This window comes from Oncorhynchus tshawytscha, linkage group LG17 (genome assembly GCF_018296145.1).
Source record: "Oncorhynchus tshawytscha isolate Ot180627B linkage group LG17, Otsh_v2.0, whole genome shotgun sequence".
NCBI classification, from domain to species: Eukaryota; Metazoa; Chordata; class Actinopteri; order Salmoniformes; family Salmonidae; genus Oncorhynchus; species Oncorhynchus tshawytscha.
In genome coordinates this window covers 15,942,778-15,964,894 of record NC_056445.1, presented here as the reverse complement: position 1 = coordinate 15,964,894, position 22,117 = coordinate 15,942,778, and the positions used below count along the sequence as shown (strand labels likewise).

Here is a 22,117-nt window from a genome sequence, read left to right as displayed (position 1 = left end):
GTATAGATGTGCTTTATCTCGCCCAATGCACTTGATTTACCTCTTAAGTGCAAGCCCATTTAGAATCAAGCTCACCTATCACTGTCAGTAAGAGCTGCCTCTTGTGTGACATGGTGTTCTCTGATTGGCGTTCGCAGGTGGACATCAGCCTACAGAGCAGCTTCCAGCCGGGGATGAAGCTGGAGGTGGCCAATAAGAGCAGCCCAGACACCTACTGGGTGGCCACCATCGTCACCACCTGTGGCCAGCTGCTGCTGCTGCGCTTCAGTGGCTACGGAGATGACCGCAAGGCCGACTTCTGGTGTGATGTCATGACAGCCGAACTCCACCCAGTAGGCTGGTGCACCCAGAACAACAAGACCCTCCAACCCCCTGAAGGTAGGGGCAGCACCTGGGAACACGCACGCACACACGGGGCTGTGAATTTTAGATTTGCGTTTTACACTTGAATACACACATCTTAACCTATAGTGAAAAAACACCCTCTTCATATGCTGCTTTATAGATCATATACTGAACACACACCTGTAGCTGGACTTTACCTGACCTCCTAGTACAATACAACACCTGTAGTGGACTTTACCTGAACTCCTAGTATAATAAAACACCTGTAGTGGACTTTACCTGACCTCCTAGTATAATACAACACCTGTAGTGGAATTTACCTGACCTCCTAGTATAATACAACACCTGTAGTGGACTTTACCTGACCTCCTAGTATAATACAACACCTGTAGTGGACTTCACCTGACCTCCTAGTATAATACTACACCTGTAGCTGGACTTTACCTGGCCTCCTAGTATAATACAACACCTGTAGCTGGACTTTACCTGGCCTCCTAGTATAATACAACACCTGTAGCTGGACTTTACCTGGCCTCCTAGTATAATACAACACCTGTAGTGGACTTTACCTGACCTCCTAGTATAATACAACACCTGTAGCTGAACTTTACCTGGCCTCCTAGTATAATACAACACTTGTAGTGGACTTTACATGACCTCCTAGTATAATACTACACCTGTAGTGGACTTCACCTGGCCTCCCAGTTTAATACAACACCTGTCGCTGGACTTTACCTGGCCTCCCAGTTTAATACAACACCTGTCGCTGGACTTTACCTGACCTCCTAGTTTAATACAACACCTGTCGCTGGACTTTACCTGGCCTCCTAGTTTAATACAACACCTGTCGCTGGACTTTACCTGACCTCCTAGTTTAATACAACACCTGTCGCTGGACTTTACCTGGCCTCCCAGTTTAATACAACACCTGTCGCTGGACTTTACCTGACCTCCTAGTTTAATACAACACCTGTCGCTGGACTTTACCTGGCCTCCCAGTTTAATACAACACCTGTCGCTGGACTTTACCTGACCTCCTAGTTTAATACAACACCAGTAGTGGACTTTACCTGACCTCCTACTATAATACAACACCAGTAGTGGACTTTACCTGACCTCCTACTATAATACAACACCTGTAGTGGACTTTACCTGACCTCTTAGTATAATACAACACTCGTCGCTGGACTTTACCTGACCTCCTAGTATAATACAACACCTGTAGTGGACTTTACCTGACCTCCTAGTTTAATACAACACCTGTCGCTGGACTTTACCTGACCTCTTAGTATAATACAACACTCGTCGCTGGACTTTACCTGACCTCCTAGTTTAATACAACACCTGTCGCTGGACTTTACCTGACCTCCTAGTATAATAAAACACCTGTAGCTGGACTTTACCTGACCTCCTAGTATAATACAACACCTGTAGTGGACTTCACCTGACCTCCTACTATAATACAACACCAGTAGTGGACTTTACCTGACCTCCTAGTATAATACAACACCTGTAGTGGACTTTACCTGACCTCCTAGTTTAATACAACACCTGTCGCTGGACTTTACCTGACCTCCTACTATAATACAACACCAGTAGTGGACTTTACCTGACCTCCTAGTATAATACAACACCTGTAGTGGACTTTACCTGACCTCCTTGTATAATACAACACCTGTAGCTGAACTTTACCTGGCCTCCTAGTATAATACAACACTTGTAGTGGACTTTACCTGACCTCCTAGTATAATACAACACCTGTCGCTGGACTTTACCTGACCTCCTAGTTTAATACAACACCTGTAGCTGGACTTTACCTGACCTCCTAGTATAATAAAACACCTGTAGCTGGACTTTACCTGACCTCCTAGTATAATACAACACCTGTAGTGGACTTTACCTGACCTCCTAGTATAATACAACACCTGTAGTGGACTTTACCTGACCTCCTAGTATAATACAACACCTGTAGCTGGACTTTACCTGACCTCCTAGTATAATACAACACCTGTAGTGGACTTTAGTATAATACAACACCTGTAGTGGACCTGACCTCCTAGTATAATACAACACCTGTAGTGGACTTTACCTGACCTCCTAGTATAATACAACACCTGTAGCTGGACTTTACCTGACCTCCTAGTATAATACAACACCTGTAGCTGGACTTTACCTGACCTCCTAGTATAATACAACACCTGTAGCTGGACTTTACCTGACCTCCTAGTTTAATACAACACCTGTAGCTGGACTTTACCTGACCTCCTAGTATAATACAACACCTGTAGCTGGACTTTACCTGACCTCCTAGTATAATACAACACCTGTAGCTGGACTTTACCTGACCTCCTAGTATAATACAACACCTGTAGTGGACTTTACCTGACCTCCTAGTATAATACAACACCTGTAGTGGACTTTACCTGACCTCCTAGTATAATACAACACCTGTAGTGGACTTTACCTGACCTCCTAGTATAATACAACACCTGTAGTGGACTTTACCTGACCTCCTAGTATAATACAACACCTGTAGTGGACTTTACCTGACCTAGTATAATACAACACCTGAGCTGGACCTCCTAGTACAATACAACACCTGTAGTGGACTTTACCTGACCTCCTAGTATAATACAACACCTGTAGTGGACTTTACCTGGTATAATACTTAGTGGACTTTACTGACCTCCTAGTATAATACAACACCTGTAGTGGACTTTACCTGACCTCCTAGTATAATACAACACCTGTAGTGGACTTTACCTGACCTCCTAGTATAATACAACACCTGTAGCTGGACTTTACCTGACCTCCTAGTATAATACAACACCTGTAGTGGACTTTACCTGACCTCCTAGTATAATACAACACCTGTAGTGGACTTTACCTGACCTCCTAGTATAATACAACACCTGTAGTGGACTTTACCTGACCTCCTAGTATAATACAACACCTGTAGCTGGACTTTACCTGACCTCCTAGTATAATACAACACCTGTAGCTGGACTTTACCTGACCTCCTAGTATAATACAACACCTGTAGCTGGACTTTACCTGACCTCCACCTGACTTTACTAGTATAATACAACACCTGTAGCTGGACTTTACCTGACCTCCTAGTATAATACAACACCTGTAGTGGACTTTACCTGACCTCCTAGTATAATACAACACCTGTAGCTGGACTTTACCTGACCTCCTAGTATAATACAACACCTGTAGTGGACTTTACCTGACCTCCTAGTATAATACAACACCTGTAGTGGACTTTACCTGACCTCCTAGTATAATACAACACCTGTAGTGGACTTTACCTGACCTCCTAGTATAATACAACACCTGTAGTGGACTTTACCTGACCTCCTAGTATAATACAACACCTGTAGCTGGACTTTACCTGACCTCCTAGTACAATACAACACCTGTAGTGGACTTTACCTGACCTCCTAGTATAATACAACACCTGTAGCTGGACTTTACCTGACTTTACCTGACCTCCTAGTATAATACAACACCTGTAGTGGACTTTACCTGACCTCCTAGTATAATACAACACCTGTAGCTGGACTTTACCTGACCTCCTAGTATAATACAACACCTGTAGTGGACTTTACCTGACCTCCTAGTATAATACAACACCTGTAGCTGGACTTTACCTGACCTCCTAGTATAATACAACACCTGTAGTGGACTTTACCTGACCTCCTAGTATAATACAACACCTGTAGCTGGACTTTACCTGACCTCCTAGTATAATACAACACCTGTAGTGGACTTTACCTGACCTCCTAGTATAATACAACACCTGTAGTGGACTTTACCTGACCTCCTAGTATAATACAACACCTGTAGTGGACTTTACCTGAACTCCTAGTACAATACAACACCTGTAGCTGGACTTTACCTGACCTCCTAGTTTAATACAACACCTGTAGCTGGACTTTACCTGACCTCCTAGTTTAATACAACACCTGTAGTGGACTTTACCTGACCTCCTAGTATAATACAACACCTGTAGTGGACTTTACCTGACCTCCTAGTATAATACAACACCTGTAGTCCTAGTATAATACAACACCTGTAGTGGACTTTACCTGACCTCCTAGTATAATACAACACCTGTAGTGGACTTTACCTGACCTCCTAGTATAATACAACACCTGTAGTGGACTTTACCTGACCTCCTAGTATAATACAACACCTGTAGTGGGACTTTACCTGACCTCCTAGTATAATACAACACCTGTAGTGGACTTTACCTGACCTCCTAGTTTAATACAACACCTGTAGTGGACTTTACCTGACCTCCTATTATAATACAACACCTGTAGTGGACTTTACCTGACCTCCTAGTATAATACAACACCTGTAGTGGACTTTACCTGACCTTCTAGTATAATACAACACCTGTAGCTGGACTTTACCTGACCTCCTAGTACAATACAACACCTGTCGCTGTACTTTACCTGACCTCCTAGTTTAATACAACACCAGTAGTGGACTTTACCTGACCTCCTAGTATAATACAACACCTGTAGTGGACTTTACCTGACCTAAATCAAATCAAATTGTATTTGTCACATACACATGGTTAGCAGATGTTAATGCGAGTGTAGTGAAATGCTTGTGTTTCTAGTTCCGACAATGCAGTAATATCCAACAAGTAATCTAGCTAACAATTCCAAAACTACTACCTTATAGACACAAGTGTAAGGGGATAAAGAATATGTACATAAAGATATATGAGTGAGTGATGGTACAGAGCGGCATAGGCAAGATACAGTAGATGGTATTGAGTGCAGTATATACATATGAGATGAGTATGTAAACAAAGTGGCATAGTTAAAGTGGCTAGTGATACATGTATTACATAAAGATGCAGTAGATGATATAGAGTACAGTATATACATATACATATGAGATGAATAATGTAGGGTATGTATGTATATTAGGTAGCATTGTTTAAAGTGGCTAGTGATATATTTTACATAATTTCCCATCAATTCCCATTATTAAAGTGGCTGGAGTTGAGTCAGTGTGTTGGCAGCAGCCCTCAATGTTAGTGGTGGCTGTTTACCAGTCTGATGGTCTTGAGATAGAAGCTGTTTTTCAGTCTCTCGGTCCCAGCTTTGATGCACCTGTACTGACCTCGCCTTCTGGATGATAGCGGGGTGAACAGGCAGTGGCTCGGGTGGTTGTTGTCCTTGATGATCTTTATGACCTTCCTGTGACATCGGGTGGTGTAGGTGTCCTGGAGGGCAGGTAGTTTGCCCCCGGTGATGCGTTGTGCAGACCTCACTACCATCTGGAGAGCCTTACGGTTGTGGGCGGAGCAGTTGCCGTACCAGGCGGTGATACAGCCCGCCAGGATGCTTTCGATTGTGCATCTGTAGAAGTTTGTGAGTGCTTTTGGTGACAAGCCGAATTTCTTCAGCCTCCTGAGGTTGAAGAGGCGCTGCTGCGCCTTCTTCATGATGCTGTCTGTGTGGGTGGACCAATTCAGTTTGTCTGTGATGTGTACGCCGAGGACCTTAACTTACTACCCTCTCCACTACTGTTCCATCAATGTGGATAGGGGGGTGTTTCCTCTGCTGTTTCCTGAAGTCCACAATCATCTCCTTAGTTTTGTTGACGTTGAGTGTGAGGTTATTTTCCTGACACCACACTCCGAGGGCCCTCACTTCCTCCCTGTAGGCCGTCTCGTCGTTGTTGGTAATCAAGCCTACCACTGTTGTGTCGTCCGCAAACTTGATGATTGAGTTGGAGGCGTGCGTGGCCACGCAGTCGTGGGTGAACAGGGAGTACAGGAGAGGGCTCAAAACGCACCCTTGTGGGGCCCCAGTGTTGAGGATCAGCGGGGTGGAAATGTTGTTGCCTACCCTCACCACCTGGGGGCGGCCCGTCAGGAAGTCCAGTACCCAGTTGCACAGGGCGGGGTCGAGACCCAGGTTCTCGAGCTTGATGACGAGCTTGGAGGGCACTATGGTGTTAAATGCCGAGCTGTAGTCGATGAACAGCATTCTCACATAGGTATTCCTCTTGTCCAGATGGGTTAGGGCAGTGTGCAGTGTGGTTGAGATTGCATCGTCTGTGGACCTATTTGGGCGGTAAGCAAATTGGAGTGGGTCTAGGGTGTCAGGTAGGGTGGACTATAATACAACACCTGGTGATATGGTCCTTGACTAGTCTCTCAAAGCACTTCATGATGACGGAAGTGAGTGCTACAGGGCGGTAGTCGTTTAGCTCAGTTACCTTAGCTTTCTTGGGAACAGGAACAATGGTGGCCCTCTTGAAGCATGTGGGAACAGCAGACTGGTATAGGGATTGATTGAATATGTCCGTAAACACACCAGCCAGCTGGTCTGCGCATGCTCTGAGGGCGCGGCTGGGGATGCCGTCTGGGCCTGCAGCCTTGCGAGGGTTAACACATTTAAATGTTTTCCTCACGTCGGCTGCAGTGAAGGAGAGTCCGCATGTTTTAGTTGCAGGCCGTGTCAGTGGCACTGTATTGTCCTGGGCTGGTTTTCTTTTTGTAATCCGTGATTGACTGTAGACCCTGCCACATACCTCTTGTGTCTGAGCCGTTGAATTGAGATTCTACTTTGTCTCTATACTGACGCTTAGCTTGTTTGATTGCCTTGCAGAGGGAATAGTTACACTGTTTGTATTCGGTCATGTTTCCGGTCACCTTGCCCTGATTAAAAGCAGTGGTTCGGGCTTTCAGTTTCACGCGAATGCTGCCATCAATCCACGGTTTCTGGTTTGGGAATGTTTTAATCGTTGCTATGGGAACGACATCTTCAACGCACGTGCTAATGAACTCGCTCACCGAATCAGCGTATTCGTCAATGTTGTTGTCTGACGCAATACGAAACATATCGTCCACGTGATGGAAGCAGTCTTGGAGTGTGGAATCAGATTGGTCGGACCAGCGTTGAACAGACCTCAGCGCGGGAGCTTCTTGTTTTAGTTTCTGTCTGTAGGCAGGGATCAACAAAATGGAGTCGTGGTCAGCTTTTCCGAAAGGAGGGCGGGGCAGGGCCTTATATGCGTCGCGGAAGTTAGAATATAATACAACACCTGTAGCTGGACTTTACCTGACCTCCTAGTATAATACAACACCTGTAGCTGGACTTTACCTGACCTCCTACTATAATACTACACCTGTAGTTGACTTTACCTGGCCTCCTAGTATAAACAACACCTGTAGCTGGACTTTTTCTTACCTCCTAGTATAATACAACACCTGTAGTGGACTTTACCTGGCCCCCTAGTATAATACAACACCTGTAGTGGACTTTACCTGGCCTCCTAGTATAATACAACACCTGTAGTGGACTTTACCTGGCCCCCCTAGTATAATACAACACCTGTAGCTGGACTTTACCTGGCCTCCTAGTATAATACAACACCTGTAGTGGACTTTACCTGGCCCCCTAGTATAATACAACACCTGTAGTGGACTTTACCTGGCCCCTAGTATAATACAACACCTGTAGCTGGACTTTTCTTGGCCTCCTAGTATAATACAACACCTGTAGCTGGACTTTACCTGGCCTCCTAGTATAATACAACACCTGTAGTGGACTTTACCTGGCCTCCTAGTATAATACAACACCTGTAGCTGGACTTTACTTGGCCTCCTAGTATAATACAACACCTGTAGCTGGACTTTACCTGACCTTCTGGTATAATGCAACACCTGTAGCTGGACTTTACCTGACCTTCTAGTATAATACAACACCTGTAGCTTTTCGATACCCCAATTAAACCTGATCACACAGACACAGTGCACCCTATCCCAAGACACACACACAGTCTCAGCCTGTTATGACACTCTACCCTGCCCTGGGCCAGCCCATGTGAGTCAATAAGCGTGTGAGCTCATTCTGCGTTGTCAGCGAACACACAACAGCTGACTGCTCTGTTTAGTCAAACACACAACTGACACCCAAAAACATTTAGCAACTTTAATTCAAGGTGGATTCGGATGAACACGATGTTTGCTCATAAAGTGATTGTTTATTTAGCTTGTTTAGTTTGTTGAACACACGCAAACACACACACACACTCAATTTAACCTCATGTGATATTAGCCACGGTAAATACTGAAAGTCACCCTTTCTCCACCTCTAGTGCTCTAGCTAACCTGACGTTCTCCCTTCCACCCCCTGATCCTTCTGTTTCACCCATTTCCAAAGCTTGTCAAAAAGAAATCCTGTCTATTATTTATCATCTGATCCTCCTTTTATAGGCCGTTCTAGAAGAGGCATTTTCACACCGGATCATCTCATCCACATGACTCACCCTCCATAACAGAGTTGTGATTTATTTATGTTGAATTTGCTTCTACCTGACCTTTTTTCACACCGCAATCTTTACCTGGTGGCAAATCTCACTGTGGGGTGAAAATAGGACAGTATAAAAATATATATAATAGACCTATAGAAACTGCAGCAGTGGGGGATATAATGTGCTAGATTTTTATGTAGCTTTAATTGACCTTTTAACACACACACTGGAGCATGAGTGGCCACAAGAGACACAGAGGATCTCCGTGTTGGCAGAGAGCTGATGGGTTGAGGGGACTGAATGGCAATGAAATGGACTCTGTAATAACCATGCGTGTTTAGTGGGCTAGATGACACCCAAGGGACTGGGTAGTTGACACACACCATGGCACGCACACACTCTCTTTTCGATTTGACTCAAGAGATTTTGCGTTTATGGGTTATATAATAACCCTTGTCTATAATAAGGGTTTGCATGAGAGGTGGACAGACTATTGGTGTAAGTGTGTGTGTTTACTAGCAACTGTATGCGGCTCAGTGAAGAGGGCTGGTAGACCTCATGTATTTGCAGAACAGGAACAGAGGGGAGTGGAAGGCAACCTTTCCTCTTCATGGGGTGGCAGGGTAGCCTAGTGGTTAGAGTGTTGGACTACTAGTTCAAATCCCCGAGCTGACAAGGTACAAATCTGTTGTTCTGCACCTGAATAAGGCAGTTAACCCACTGTTCCTAGGCCATCATTGAAAATAAGAATTTGTTCTTAACTGACTTGCCTAGTTAAATAAAGGTAAAATAAATCAAATCAAATGTTTTCTCCTTGATATGATAATTGATCAAATAACAGTGATTCTCCCCTTCATTGTTTTTTGTCATCAAGCCTCTTGCATCACGCCAAGCAACGTGTGTGTGTGTATGCGTTCGTGCGTGTGTTTCTATTTTACAGTTACCTTTTTATTTCTTTTTGTTTCTCAGATAACATTTACCTAAGAAAAGGTAAGCAGCCCTATCAGTCTTCCTGACGATCTCGCCTGCCTGCCTGCTGGTTCTTCTCAGCAAGGAAAAGTCTAAATGGGATCCTTGGGGCATCCAACTCTGACGTCACCCCATTGAAGTTGACGTTTAAAACAGTTGTTGGGGTTAGCTAGGGTTTTGGTTATGGTTAGGTTCAGGGTACGTTAGGGGTTGGGTTTAGGGTTGGGACGTCCCAAGGATTCTGCATATCACTAACCTTCTCAGCGTTGATTTAGGGTTGGGACGTCCCAAGGATTCTGCATATCACTAACCTTCTCAGCGTTGATTTAGGGTTGGGACGTCCCAAGGATTCTGCATATCACTAACCTTCTCAGCGTTGATTTAGGGTTGGGACGTCCCAAGGATTCTGCATATCACTAACCTTCTCAGCGTTGATTTAGGGTTGGGACGTCCCAAGGATTCTGCATATCACTAACCTTCTCAGCGTTGATTTAGGGTTGGGACGTCCCAAGGATTCTGCATATCACTAACCTTCTCAGCGTTTAGGGTTGGGATTTAGGCGTTGATTTAGGGTTGGGACGTCCCAAGGATTCTGCATATCACTAACCTTCTCAGCGTTGATTTAGGGTTGGGACGTCCCAAGGATTCTGCATATCACTAACCTTCTCAGCGTTGATTTAGGGTTGGGACGTCCCAAGGATTCTGCATATCACTAACCTTCTCAGCGTTGATTTAGGGTTGGGACGTCCCAAGGATTCTGCATATCACTAACCTTCTCAGCGTTGATTTAGGGTTGGGACGTCCCCAAGGATTCTGCATATCACTAACCTTCTCAGCGTTGATTTAGGGTTGGGACGTCCCAAGGATTCTGCATATCACTAACCTTCAGCGTCAGGGTTGGGACGTCCCAAGGATTCTGCATATCACTAACCTTCGATTGCATATCACTAACCTTCTCAGGGTTGGGTTGGGACGTCCCAAGGATTGATTTAGGGTTGGGACGTCCCAAGGATTCTGCATATCACTAACCTTCTCAGCGTTGATTTAGGGTTGGGACGTCCCAAGGATTCTGCATATCACTAACCTTCTCAGCGTTGATTTAGGGTTGGGACGTCCCAAGGATTCTGCATATCACTAACCTTCTCAGCGTTGATTTAGGGTTGGGGGACGTCCCAAGGATTCTGCATATCACTAACCTTCTCAGCGTTGATTTAGGGTTGGGACGTCCCAAGGATTCTGCATATCACTAACCTTCTCAGCGTTGATTTAGGGTTGGGACGTCCCAAGGATTCTGCATATCACTAACCTTCTCAGCGTTGATTTAGGGTTGGGACGTCCCAAGGATTCTGCATATCACTAACCTTCTCAGCGTTGATTTAGGGTTGGGACGTCCCAAGGATTCTGCATATCACTAACCTTCTCAGCGTTGATTTAGGGTTGGGACGTCCCAAGGATTCTGCATATCACTAACCTTCTCAGCGTGATTTAGGGTTGGGACGTCCCAAGGATTCTGCATATCACTAACCTTCTCAGCGTTGATTTAGGGTTGGGACGTCCCAAGGATTCTGCATATCACTAACCTTCTCAGCGTTGATTTAGGGTTGGGACGTCCCAAGGATTCTGCATATCACTAACCTTCTCAGCGTTGATTTAGGGTTGGGACGTCCCAAGGATTCTGCATATCACTAACCTTCTCAGCGTTGATTTAGGGTTGGGACGTCCCAAGGATTCTGCATATCACTAACCTTCTCAGCGTTGATTTAGGGTTGGGACGTCCCAAGGATTCTGCATATCACTAACCTTCTCAGCGTTGATTTAGGGTTGGGACGTCCCAAGGATTCTGCATATCACTAACCTTCTCAGCGTTGATTTAGGGTTGGGACGTCCCAAGGATTCTGCATATCACTAACCTTCTCAGCGTTGATTTAGGGTTGGGACGTCCCAAGGATTCTGCATATCACTAACCTTCTCAGCGTTGATTTAGGGTTGGGACGCATCCCAAGGATTCTGCATATCACTAACCTTCTCAGCGTTGATTTAGGGTTGGGACGTCCCAAGGATTCTGCATATCACTAACCTTCTCAGCGTTGATTTAGGGTTGGGACGTCCCAAGGATTCTGCATATCACTAACCTTCTCAGCGTTGATTTAGGGTTGGGACGTCCCAAGGATTCTGCATATCACTAACCTTCTCAGCGTTGATTTAGGGTTGGGACGTCCCAAGGATTCTGCATATCACTAACCTTCTCAGCGTTGCATGTGTGCTTCCTTCTCCTCCTCCTTGTCAGCTTACAGGAAGTTGCCTCAGAGTTTGTTTGATTGTTATTCCCCCCTGCACCCCCTCAGCGTTGATTTAGGGTTGGGACGTCTTTCTGCATGCCCCCCTGTATTTCCCAATTTCTCACCTCTCCCCCACCTATTATTTTGGAGGGATAGATGATAGAAGTGAGGCCAGCACACTTCTATCTGTATTAGGGGGGTTCTTGAATTACAGTGGCATTTGGGCATGGCATTTTGGTAACATCAAATATACCTTTTAGGTCCATTAGGAAATGGAGTCCGCAAATTCTCAAATCTAAGGTCGCCAATACTTTAAAAATACTTTACCGTGATTAATCATTTTACTCATGTTATTTCCTTTCACATACATTGACTAACATCAAGTGACACTGTATTTAGACACACCAAATGATTATTTTTGTAAAAAATGTATTTCACCTTTATTTAACCAGGTAGGCAAGTTGAGAACAAGTTCTCATTTATAACTGCGACCTGGCCAAGATAAAGCAAAGCAGTTCGACACATACAACAACACAGAATTACACATGGAGTCAAACAAACATACAGTCAATAATACAGTAGAAACAAGTCTACATACGATGCGAGCAAATGAGGTGAGATAAGGGAGGTGAAGGCAAAAAAAGGCCATGGTGGCGAAGTAAATACAATATAGCAAGTAAAACACGGGAATGGTAGATTTGCAGTGGAAGAATGTGCAAAGTAGAAATAAAAATAATGGGGTGCAAAGGAGCAAAATAAATCAATAAATACAGTAGGGGAAGAGGTAGTTGTTTGGGGTCAATTATAGATGGGCTATGTACAGGTGCATGAATCTGTGAGCTGCTCTGACAGCTGGTGCTTAAAGCTAGTGAAGGAGATGAGTGTTTCCAGTTTCAGAGATTTTCGTAGTTCGTTCCAGTCATTGGCAGCAGAGAACTGGAAGGAGAGGCGGCCAAAGGAAGAATTGGTTTTGGGGTGACCAGAGAGATATACCTGCTGGAGCGTGTGCTACAGGTGGGTGCTGTTATGGTGACCAGCGAGCTGAGATAAGGGGGGACTTTACATATCAGGGTCTTGTCGATGACCTGGAGCCAGTGGGTTTGGCGACGTGTATGAAGCGAGGGCCAGCCAACGAGAGTGTACAGGTCGCAGTGGTGGGTAGTATATGGGGCTTTGGTGACAAAACGGATGGCACTGTGATAGACTGCATCCAATTTATTGAGTAGGGTATTGGAGGCTATTTTGTAAATGACATCGCCAAAGTCGAGGATCGGTCAGTTTTACGAGGGTATGTTTGGCAGCATGATTGAAGGATGCTTTCTTGCGAAATAGGAAGATTTAACTTTGGATTGGAGATGTTTGATGTGAGTCTGGAAGGAGTGTTTACAGTCTTAACCAGACACCTAGGTATTTGTAGTTGTCCACATATTCTAAGTCAGAACCGTCCAGAGTAGTGATGCTAGACGGGCAGGCAGGTGAAGGCAGCGATCGGTTGAAGAGCATGCATTTAGTTTTACTTGTATTTAAGAGCAGTTGGACGCCACGGAAGGAGAGTTGTATGGCATATTAATGGAATCCTCAAATGTATGACATTCTAACAGGGGGTGATATGCTAATACTGTAAAAAAAAATATAGACCCGTCCCCGATTATCAGGTTGCCACTGGAGAGAATGCGCAAGGTCCTTGTAATCAATTATTTTCAAGGTGGTAACACCAATGACATTAAACTGATGGACATACATTATACTAGTTTTAAAAAATAAGTTATTTTAATGGCCTTCTTTGTATTTGTTGATCTACACAATATATTTAATACATTTGTTCATTGTTCAAAATAATAGGCTTATCTATCTATCTCTAAATCTCCAAACCATGTCACTACACCTCTGCACATCACCAGTGGGACATGCTAATTTGCTAGCCCCCAGTAGTATCTACAATGCATACAAATAGATGTGTTTCAGTATAAAGGACCTATGTACACACATTCTGTGGTAGTCAGTCTCGCTGTTGTTTATAGGCTCTGTTTTAACTGGGGAGTGGGGCAGAGTTCAGAATATAACTTTGGAACGTGTGTATGTGTGTCAGTGGTGTAAAGTACTTAAGTAAAAATACTTTAAAGTACTACTTTTTTAGTATCTGTACTTTACTTTATTTATATTTTTGACAATTTTTCCATTACTACATTTCTAAAGAAAATGATGTACTTTTTACTCAATACATTTTCCCTGACACCCAAAAGTACTTTTAAATGCTCAGCAGGACATGAAAATTGGTCTAATTCAAGAGCACATCCTTGGTCATCCCTACTGCCTCTTATCTGGCGGACTCCCTATACATGCTTTGTTTGTAAATGATGTCTGAGTGTCATCTGTAAAAGAAAAAAGAAAATGGTGCTGTCTGGTTTGCTAAATACAAGGAATTTGAAATAATTTTACTTAGTATATATTTTGTAATTACATTTACTTTTGATACATAAGTATAATTAAAACCAAATACTTAGATTTTTACTCAAGTAGGATTTTACTGGATGACTTTCACTTTTACTTGAGTCATTTTCTGTTAAGGTATCTTTACCTTTCCTTGTGCTGCTTACGCCAAATCCTGACTTTGCCATCAGCATGACGCAACAGGGACCGGGATTCCATGCCCACTGGAGCTGCTTCTTCTTGGTTTTAGCTGATAGAAGTGGTACCCAGTGTGGTTTGCTGCAATAGCCCATCCGTGACAAGGGTCGACGAGTTGTGCATTCCATTCTGCACACCACTGTTGTGCTACGCCATTATTTGCCTGTTTGTGGCACCATTCTTGCTGTTCTCCATCGACCTCTCTCATCAACGAGCTGATGCCCACAGGACTGGATGTTTTTGGTTTGTCACACCATTCTCCTTAGACAAAGTCGTGCGTGAAAAGCCCAGGAGGCCGGCTGTTTCTGAGAACCTAGAACCAGTGCTTCTGGCACAGATGATCATACCACGCTCAGTCGCTTAGGTCACTAGTTATTCCCATTCTAACGTTCAATCGAACAGTAAATGGATGCCTGTCTGCCTGCTTTATATAGCAAGCCACATCCACGTGACTCACTGTCTGTAGGAGCGAACCATTTTTGTGAATGGAGTGGCCTCTGAGTGTGTTTTCTTAATAAATGGCAGTTAAATAAAACGTGTATTTGTCATGTTAAATACATTTTAAATGGTGCCAAACTCAAGCAACCGCATTTACTACCACAATTCAAGAATGGCCCATTTATTGTTTTTATCCTAGCACCGGTATTCTCAAGTTCAGGATGTGCCTATCACCTTCCATTTTCACTAGTGTGTATTACCAGAATTAAACTCTCTGACAGTCTTCCACTAGACAGCAGGTGTCTCAGCCTAGGATCTTAGCTTGTCTAGACACGGCTGATAATCTGCCTGCTCGGCACATTCTACAACACATTCTCAGAATTCACCAGAATTACGTGTGTGTGTGTGTGTGTGTGCGCGGCTCTACATTTATATTTTTAATTGGTAGCACTGGTGTACCTAACTTAAAGTTAGAAGCACCACTCTTAAATGTGCACACAACACAATGTCACAGATGTCTCAAGTTGAGGGAGTGTGCAATTGGCATGCTGATTGCAAGAATTTCCACCAGAGCTGTTGTCAGAGAATCTAATGTTCATTTCTCTACTATAAGCCGACTCCAACGTCATTTTGCAGAAATTGGCAGCGCGTCCAACCGGTCTCACAACCGCAGACCACGTGTAACCATGCCAGCCCAGGACATCCCCATCCAGCTTCTTCACCTGTCGGATTGTCTAAGACCAGCCACCCAGACAGCTGATGAAACTGTGGGTTTGCGCAACCAAAGAATTTCTGCACAAACGGTCAGAAACTGTCTCCGGAAGCTAATCTGCGTGCTCGTCCTCCACACCAGGGTCTTCACCTGACTGCAGTTTGGTGTCGTAACCTACTTCAGTCGGCAAATGCTCACCTTTGATGGCCACTGGTTTCAACTGGGCGAGCGGTTTGCTGATGTCAACGTTGTGAACACAGTGCACCATGGGGGCGGTATGGTTATGGTATATAGTATTATGGTATAGGAAGGCAGAAGCTGCGGACATTTTATTGATGGCATTATGGCAATTTGAATGCACAGAGATACCGTGATGAGATCCTGAGTCTTGTTGTCGTGCCATTCATCCTCCTCCTTCACCTCATGTTTCAGCATGTGTTTGCTTTGCCCTAGCTAGTGCATTCTAAGTAAAGGTAACATTAGCGATGAGTTTCCTTCAGACTAACTGGCGTTTTGCAAAGAGCAAGATTCACAAACTATTACGACAATAGAGAAAACGACATGGGGATTCATATTTAGAAGCTATGTGGAAAGCGGCATTGTTGTTGTTGTGGAACAATCTGTTGAGTGACACGCTGAGGGAAACAGTCACAGTGTGGAGAAACTGTCCGTGTGCTGCCTCACTGTTGAGTGACAGGGTGGGGCTTCAGCCTGTCTTGTTTCATATCAAATCGAATTTGATTTGTCACATGCCCCGAATACAACAGGTGTAGACCTTACAGTGAAATACTTACATACAAGCCCTTAACCAACAATGCAGTTTTAATAAAAATAAGTGTTAAGTAAAACATAGATAAGGAAAAAATTAAAGTAACAAATAGTTAAAGAGCAGCAGTAAAAAAATAACAATAGTGAGGCTATATACAGGGGGTACCGGTACAGAGTCAATGTGCGGTCGAGCTAATTGAAGTAATATGTACATGTAGGTAGAATTAAAGTAACTATGCATAGATTATAAACAGAGTAGTGGTTCCAACAAAATATTGTTACGCTTGACATTTTTTCAAAATTCGCACAAAGTTTGTGTATGTCAGGAGCTTTGAAGGAATCACAAGTTTAGTCATATGATAACAGCGCTGCTCTCAGAACCCCACCGAGGTAATTTGCATAATGCATTCACCACACTCACTCCTTCCTGCCAGGACCTGCTAGAGAGGAGGCGCTGAGATGGGGCTCAGGCCTACTTCACAGCTCTCTCTGTGTGTGTGTGTGTGTGTGTGAACACTCTTGACCTGCCTCTGTCCTTAATAGTGCAGGAATGAATCCTTAGTTGGCAGGAAGGACTACACACACATCAACCTGGTCAAAGACAAGCCAACTAACTAACACTAGGCAGTCAGAAAGAGCAGGCCAGGACTGATTTGATACCCAAATGACCCATCTTCCTCATCTCCACCACTTGATTTGCAACCGCTTTGTATTTACTTGGTGTGGATGGGTGTAGTCCCCATCTCCAATCTCATTTGCTTGTGTTCCTTTTCATAATGATTATGTAACTAGTGCTGGATGTATTTAGTGTGGGCCAGTCTTGTTCTCTACCTAGCCCAGGTGATATTAAGTTTAGCCATACATGTCATTATTGCTGCCATTTACACCCCCCCCCCCTTAACCCCTTACGTCCTGGGGAAGTAAATTCACCGCACTTACTGTAAACACATCTGAGTTCATTCATATTCCATGGCGGTCTCTTATTCACTCCTGACTTCTCATCAACATGGCTTTACGTTAACTAGCTAGCGCGTCTCCCTCGTCGTAAAACGCCTACACGTGATTTAGCCTATTACAACAGAGAGGTGTCTGTCTATCCTGTTGGCTGTCATTCAGTGACTATTGAGCTACAGTTCTATAAATAACATTCACCTGTGTCTCTGCTGTTCATTTGTGTCTTTCTACTTTGAGTATTTTGATAATTTTTCTAAAAGGTAGTTTGTTGTCGCCAACCCACCTGGTTAAACAATGGGGAATTTACTAGCAGTAGATTACTAGATTGTTACTGGTATATATTAAATCCTGATCTAGGGTCTGTGGTTATACTATTAATTCAGTCTTACAAGACCCCCAGAAGACTTGGTAGATAGGTATTGTATCTGTGTGGTTTACTATGCCACTGTAATACTACTCACTAGATATTATTCACTGTGTGAGACTGAGAATAAATCGTCTAATTTGGTCCCATTAGCCCTGATTAGAATCTGCTGTACTGCTGTGATCACAGATGAAAACATCCCTCCCTGCCATGATACAGGCCAGACTTGTTCTTTTAGTAATCGCTTTGATTATCTTAAATACGCTTTTGAATTAGCCTTCACTGTCTGTTTACACAATGGCTTGTTGTTGGATATGCAAATCAGATATTTTTTTGGTATGTTGGATATTTGTTTGGATGTCTCCCAGTGTAGCAGAGGAGAGGATGAAAGATTGAAGAGAACCCCCTCTCCCCTTTTCTAAGTAAATTATGCAGTTATTGTTTTGTGGAAGTCAGAATTTGCCTCTGTGTCTATCGCCTGGAGGATGGGCAAGACAAAGGAAAAAATATATAATTTACATGCAAACTAGTACTGTAACTACATTCTGGACCGGAGGGGGCCGAGGAGGTAGAAAAGAGAGGGAGAGAGAGAGGGGGATGGGCAGAAGTTCAGATGCCGAAGCAGCAGCCTGCATTCTGCACTGTGGCCTATTCTAAATGGCTTGATGACTAATCTAGCAGGATCTGTAAAAATAGTTGATCTATTTCTGCACACCGGAGATCAACAGGAGTAGTGTGTGTGTGTGTGGAAAAAACACTATTATTAACCAGGGGTGGTGTGGAGAGATGCACTGGGGCAGAAGGACATTATTTGCACCATGTATGGAAAAAGGATCGGTCATGTCCCGAGACAGTGATTTGTTTGTAGGAAAATGAATTGACTGTTTCTCTAAATCTGGCTTCAGAAGAATATGCCAATGAGAGAATATAAAATGAGGGGAAAATACCTCTGTTCTCTCCCATAGGAATGAATGATTCTATTTGTTTTCTAAGTGTGGCGTGGCTTATTAACATGTAGCAGTGTAATACTCCATGATCTGGGCTACTGGCCACTAGTCGTTCTACTGTGACTCGTGTCACCTTTCCCCGATTAGTCAGATATTCTCAGAATCTTTGCGTCCAATTGGTGACTGTAAACCTAGAGCATTAGATGTCTCTGGAGAGGGGTCGATAACTCATCACTTAAAAATAGATTACTCTAGTTTTGTGCGTGTGTGTGTGTGTGTGTGTGTGTGTGTGTGTGTGTGTGTGTGTGTGTGTGACTTACTAGAACCACAGAGTTTCTAAACCACAGAGCTTCTAAACATCACAAAACTTCCGGAAACAATTGTGAAACCAACCAAGCAGACCAGGCCGGTTTTTGGGAATGGGAGAATTGAAAAATAGTGTGTCAAACACCTGCGTAATGACTTGGATTGTCAATTAATTTTGGCCCGCTTCCATACCAACTGTATACTTGCACTACAAATCAGTTTTTTTTCAGTATGGCCCTTGCGCTGTTTGAGTTTGACACCCCCGCCTTAGTTGTTCATTTTCTTGAAATCTAAAGGCACAACCTCGATTCGAGCCAATTTCTTAAGTAGTTGAACATATTACCGTGTGAAAGTGACAAACTGAAACATTGAACATTTGTGTCAATAACAACTTTATATCAGAGGAGTGCCTTTTGATTTGACGGCCCGCACATGCTCAGTTCGGTGCAAGACGACTGTTAAACCTGATGGAGTGTTTCTATGCGTGATCTTAGCTAGCCAGTGTCACCATGACATCGCCTACAAGTGTGTTCGGGGATTTCTATCGGAGAAGCAGTTTCTGCCTGTCTTTGGGAAGTCACTAGTCAGCGTGGAGTCAAAGTAAAATCAAGACCCACAATGCACCATGAATTAAACATCACTACTGTTGCACTGTGGGAAACAGAAAGTGGAGTAAACAAACATGTCCTATGCAAATGAGCAGGAACTAACCATTTAAATGGCTCTGGAAAGGGTGATACGTGTGTGTGTTCATTCATGCCTGCCTTTTTCTACCATGCTCCCATTGTATCTCTCTAAACACCTGCGTATGTGGACTGCTCTGTACTGTAGTGCTCTGTATCTAACTGCTTTCCACTGTTGTTCACTGCTTAGCCTGGTGCAAATATATGTAAATGCATTGTCATGTATGGTTTCGCTTGCACAGTACAGTATTTTTGACCGTCTATCTCTCCCTCTGTTCTGTCTCGTAGCCATCAAGGAGAAGTACAGTGACTGGACAGATTTTCTCATCCAGGACTTGACTGGCTCACGGACCGCACCAGCAAACCTACTGGAAGGGGTGAGTACTGTCTCGGTGGGAGTGTGACAGGGAGAGCGAGACGGAGAGAACGAGGGAGAGAGATAATGAGACTGTGTATGCGTAGGTGACACCCGTGTATTAACCATCGACACGTTTAGAGCGTTAGCTGATCTGTTGAGCTCTGTATGTCAAGCTGAAGTTTCACCCCAGAGAATACCAGTTCCCTCTCAAAGACCAAATCACACATGCAGTGCCGTCAAAGAATTAACACCTCTTGACTTATTCCGTATTGTGTTGTCTCACAGCCTGAATTCAAAAAATGGATTACATTTATATTTGTTCTCAACCATCTACACACGATACCCCCACAATGACTAAGGGAAAATAGGATTTCAGAAATGTTAGCAAATGTATTGAAAATGAAATACAGAAATATATCTCATTCACATAAGTATTCACATGAGTCAATACATGTTAGAGTAACCTTTGGCAGCGATTACCATTGTGAGTCTTTCTGGGTAAGTCTCTAAGAGCTTTACACACCTGGATTTGACAAATGTTGCACATTATTCTTTTCAAAATTCTTCAAGCTCTGTCAGGTTGGTTGTTGATCGTTGCTAGACAGCCACTTTCAAGTCTTGCCATAGATTTTCAAGCAGATTTAAGACAAAACTGTAACTAGGCAACTCAGGAACATTCAATGCCGTCTTGGTAAGAAACTCCAGTGTATTTGACCTAGTGTTTTAGGTTTTTGTCCTGCTGAAAGGTGAGTTTGTCTCCAGTGTCTGTGGGAAAGCAGACTGAACCAGGTTTTCCTCTAGGATTTGGCCTGTGCTTAGCTCTGTTCCATTTATTTTTATCATAAAAAGATGGGGGATTTTTAAAATCAAACCAAACTTTATTTGCCACGTGTCGAATACAACAAGTGTAGACTTTACCGTGACGTGCTTACTTACAAGCCCTTAACCAACAGTGCAGTTCAAGAAGAGTTAAGAAAATATTTATTACTAAGTAGACTAAAGTAAAATAAAATAAAAAAATAATAAAAAGTAACACAATAAGAATAACAATAACGAGGCTATATACAGGTAGTACTGGTACCAAGTCAGTGTGCAGGGGTACTAGTTGAGGTAATCTGTACATGTAGGTGGGTTGAAGTGTACAGATAATAAACAGCGAGTAGCAGCAGTGTACAAAAGGGAGGGGCGGGGTTGTCAATGTAAATTGTCCGGTGGCGATTTTATGAATTGTTCAGCAGTCTTATGGCTTGGGGGTAGAAGCTGTGACTAGAGTCTCTGACAATTATGGGCTTTCCTCTGACACCGCCTATTAAATAGGTCCTGGATGGCAGGAAGTTTGGCCCCGGTGATGTACTGGGCCGTTCGCACTACCCTCTGTAATGACTTACGGTCAGATCCCGAGCAGGCGGTGATGCAACCGGTCAGGATGCTCTCGATGGTGCAGCTGTAGAACCTTTTGAGGATCTGGAAACCATGCCAAATCTTTTCAGTCTCCTGAAGGGGAAAAGATTTTGTTGTGCTCTCTTCACGACTGTCTTGGTATGTTTGGACCATGATAGTTCGTTGGTGATGTGGACACCAAGGAACTTGAAACTCTCGACCTGCTCCGCTACAGCCTTGTCGATGTTAATGGGGGCCTTTTCGGCCCGCCTTTTCCTGTAGTCCACGATCAGCTTATTAGTCTTGCTCACATTGAGGGAGAGGTTGTTGTCCTGGCACCACCTTGCCAGCTCTCTGAGATCCTCCCTATAGGCAGTCTCGTCGTTGTCGGTGATCAGGCCTACCATTGTTGTCATCAGCAAACTTAATGATGGTGTTGCAGTCGTGCCTGGCCGTGCAGTCATGAGTGAACAGGGACTACATGAGGGGACTGAGAACGCCCCAGTGGCCCCAGTGTTGAAGATCAGCGTGGCGGATGTGTCATTACCTACCCTTACCACCTGGGGGCGGCCCATCAGGATCCAGTTGCAGAGGGAGGTGTTTAGTCCCAGAGTCCTTAGCTTAGTGATGAGCTTCATGGGCACTATGGTGTTGAACACTGAGCTGGTGTCAATGAACATCATTCTCACATTGG

The 22,117-nt window shown here is 43.9% G+C and overlaps 1 protein-coding gene across 5 annotated transcripts in view; it reads left to right on the top strand.

Annotated features, from left to right (window-relative positions):
- The window catches only part of LOC112217183 (scm-like with four MBT domains protein 2), a 46,551-nt gene that overhangs the window by 12,477 nt on the left and 11,957 nt on the right, over nt 1–22,117 (top strand). For 3 of the 5 annotated variants that reach the window (XM_042300267.1, XM_042300269.1, XM_042300270.1), the window contains exons 4-6: nt 138–378; nt 9,607–9,627; nt 19,974–20,062. In XM_042300267.1, coding sequence (XP_042156201.1) covers nt 138–378; nt 9,607–9,627; nt 19,974–20,062 — 351 coding nt within the window. The remainder of the gene's footprint in view (nt 1–137; nt 379–9,606; nt 9,628–19,973; nt 20,063–22,117) is intronic. The other 2 variants (XM_042300268.1, XM_042300271.1) reach the window with 1 other exon arrangement.